The following is a 3,808-nucleotide window of genomic DNA, read 5'->3' as shown; positions in this document are numbered from 1 at the left end:
CCACCTTAAGATTGGAAATTTATAAAGCTTCAACTTGAATACAACATCGACTTGAACACTTGGAGAACTTTGAAGATTTGGCGGACTTTGCAAACTTCAACTCGAAGATTCGGAGGGCTTAAACAATTCAACTGTAAGATCGGCGAATTTGAAGACTGAAACTTGAAGACCGAAAGACTTGAAGACTTCAACTTGGGGGGGCTTAAATATTTCTTTAAGACCGGCGAATTTAAAGACTGAAACTCGAAGACCGATGAACTTGAAGACTTCAACTTTGAGATTTGGAGGGCCTAAATATTTCAACTTGAAGATCGGCGAATTTGAAGGCTTCAACTTGAAGACCGACGGATTTGAAGACTTCAACTTGAAAACCGACGGAGTTGAAGATTTCAACTTTGAGACTTCGAGGGCCTAAATATTTCAACTTGAAGATCGGCGAATTTGAAGACTTCAACTTGAAGACCGACGAAGTTGAAGATTTCAACTTGGGGACTTCAACTTGAATACTGACGGACTTGAAGACTTCGAGGGCTTAAATATTTCAGCTTCTCTTTTTCTTTACATTGTCCGACTTTTATCTTAGTCGCATAATTTTCAGCTTTACGCTCTTGTAACAAAAGATTCATATCTTGTCATGGGAGAGTCCAAATAATGAACCGTTTGATGACTTCAATATCTAAAATATATCCATTGCTTAGAATCAACTTGAATAATTGCGCCGGATAATATTTTGAAACCAACTGTAGATTTCACCATGTTGAAAATTTCAGATTTGCGTAGTTTCACCAAAAAATTCATATCTCGGTGTAGAAATATTGAAATTGCAAACCGTTTAATATCAAGAAAACTAGACTTCAAGATATAGAAAATATCCAAAATCCTCAATCAAAAAAATTCAGAATCATCCCAGATAATATTTTGAAATCAACTTTATATTGCACCACGCTATCAATTCCAGATTTGTGCAGTCTCACCAAAAAATTCATATCTTGGTGTAGAAATATCAAAATTGCAAATAGTTTAATTTTAAGAAAACTAGACTTCAAGATCAAGAACATATCCAAAATTCTCAATCAAACAACTTCAGAATCGTCCCAGATAATTTTTTGAATTTAACTTTATATTGCACCACGCTATCAATTCCAGATTTGCGCAGTCTCACCAAAAATCCATATCTTGGTATAGGAACGTTGAAATTATGAACCGTTTGATTTTTCGGAAACAAAACTTCTAAATTTAGATCATATACAGAATACAAAATTTAATACCTTAAGGATAGTTTCAGATAATATTCCAAATTCAACGTAAAATTCTGGCATGCTGATGATTTCAGATTGTGCGACTTCACCAAAACCTTTGCATTTTGGTACGGAAGACTCGAGATCGGAAGATGTCTTACTTTCCATCAATCGAAATTTAAGAGCCATATTCTCACAAATATCTTGGGTTCAAGTCTCACTGAATTTGAAACATTGTGCCAAGCAATCTTTTCCTTATACGTGTGTTTCCTTTTAACGCCTCTCTTCTCTTCCCTTTTTTTTAAGGCAGAGGGCGGACTTGGAGACCAAAAAAACTTGAACGTTTGGCGAACCTGAAGACATAGAGAATCCCTGGCCTTCAATATAAATACTTGACATCCTTCTAAAATCGGCCCATTGAAGATATTAATTTACCATGGAGAGTTGCCCCTTTTAAATCAAATGAGATAAAAGTTCAACAAGAGGATGACATTTCAGCTTGATTTTGCATTCCTTAATACTTCACTCGGACAACAATTAGGGCAATATGTATCTTTTGAACTTATACGACTGAACTTAGAATGAAACTCTAAGCTGTCTACGTACCTCGGTGAAGAGGATCAAGTCATACCGTAGTTCAGAATAGGTAGATTTCTTCCTTTTTTTACGTCCTAACATTTGCCTAGGCCACCTCTTTTGAGATTTCCAACCTAGCGGATTTTTTTCTTTTTTTTTTTTCTTTTTTTTGGGCCGTACACAATTTATACTCTTGCGGGCCAGGAGTATAGCAACATGCAGTTTAGGCTCATGCGTCAAGGAGCGTTGCAACTTCAAGGATAATACTTCTTCAAAAACTTGCCATTGATAGGGCCGATTCTATACCATCCGCATCAACCAGCTTGTAAGCCCCACTGAGTAAGCTTTTTGTACGACATATGGCCCATCCCATTTTGAAGTGAACTTCCCTACAAGTTTAGGGGAAGTAATTATGGGTCTTTATACGGCTAGGACTTGATCTCCTACTTGAAAGGATCTCGGGTGGACTCTTTTATTGAAGGTGCGAGACAATCGAGCTTGATAACATTCAAGACTCTGTTGAGCTTCCAACCTCTTCTCATCAAGAGCCTCCAACTCTGCTAATCGAAGTCGAGCATTTTCTACATTAGTGATCCCTTCTTGAATAGCCAGTCGTAATAAAGGTATTTGACGCTCAAGTGGCAAGACGGCTTCGACTCCATAAACGAGTGAATAAGGAGTCACCTGTGTTGGCGTGCGGTGAGTCGTCCTATATGCCCATAGATCTTCTTCCATATGGTCATTCCAATAACGTTTGGATTTGGAGATGACTTTCTTTAACAAGTTGCATAGAGTCTTGTTGAATGCCTCAGCTAAACCATTGGCGGCAACATTGTACATCGAAGAGTTATGTTGCTTGAAGCCAAAGAGATCACAAATCTTGTTCATCAGTCTATTGTCGAATGGATTTCCATTATCCGTTATTGTATAACGAGGAATGCCAAAGCGATAAATAATGTTTACTCAGATGAAACTTGCAACATTTTGCTTCTTTACTTCCTTAAGAGCAACAGCTTCAGCCCATTTTGAGAAGTAGTCAGTTGCATCCAAGATGTATAGGTGCCCACCAGAAGATTTTGGTATTGGTCCAACAACATCCAATCCCCAAGCGTCAAACGGCTAGGATGTAACAGTCAGGTGCAACACTTCAGGAGGTTGATGAATAAAATTCGCATGGAATTGACAAGCCTTGCATCTTCGAGCATAGTCCAAGCAATCTTTTACCATCGTTGGCCAATAGTATCTCATCCTTTTTATATGGAAGTGGAGCTTTGGTCCAGACCAGTGTGACCCACATACTCCAGAATGCACTTCTTGCAAAGCTTGGAGTGCTTTATCTTCCCCTAAGCATCGCAAGAGTACTCTCTTGAATGATCTTCTGTATAGGGTATCTTTGTAGTAAAGGAAGCGAGGTGCACGACGACGGATTTCAGTTCTTCTCCGCGGATTTTCTGGAAGTATCCCATAGCACAAGTAGTCGATAATGGGTTGTCTCCATTCTTCTTTCTCGACTTCAGAAACAGCAACAAGATGCTTGAGTTCATTTTCTTCATCTTCAGCCTCATTTGGCTGCGGTACTACCCATTTTTGGCAGACAGTAACTTGCACTTGATCAGGCAGGGTTAAAGATGAAGCTAGGGCAGCTAAAGCATCCGCCTTCTTATTTTCTTTCCTTGGCATATGCTGAATAGTCACATCACCGAGCCACCCCATTAACTTTTTAGTGTAATCATGATATGGGCGAAGTTCAGGCTTCTTGACCTCGTAACTACCTAAATGCTGATTGACCACAACTAAAAGTCACCAAAGACTTGCAATTGCAACCGCTTCATTTTGACAACCATTTCGAGCCCAAGTATTAGTGCTTGATACTCAGCAACGTTGTTAGAATAGAGTTGCATCAACGTTAAAGAGTAGGGCAGCACTTCACCTTGAGAGGTGACAAATACTACACCAGCACCAGCTCCTCCGTGATGTGCAGCACCATCAAAGTA

General features: G+C 39.1%; 1 protein-coding gene across 1 annotated transcript; it reads right to left on the bottom strand.

The window, feature by feature from the left end:
- Positions 1-2,933: 2,933 nt before the first annotated feature.
- On the bottom strand, positions 2,934-3,527 carry LOC138885759 (uncharacterized). The gene has a single exon (XM_070166739.1). The coding sequence runs from the start codon at positions 3,525-3,527 to the stop codon at positions 2,934-2,936; it is 594 nt and encodes a 197-aa protein (XP_070022840.1).
- Positions 3,528-3,808: the final 281 nt, after the last annotated feature.

Source organism: Nicotiana sylvestris, chromosome 2, assembly GCF_000393655.2.
Source record: "Nicotiana sylvestris chromosome 2, ASM39365v2, whole genome shotgun sequence".
NCBI lineage: Eukaryota > Viridiplantae > Streptophyta > Magnoliopsida > Solanales > Solanaceae > Nicotiana > Nicotiana sylvestris.
This window is presented reverse-complemented; position numbering and strand designations above follow the sequence as displayed.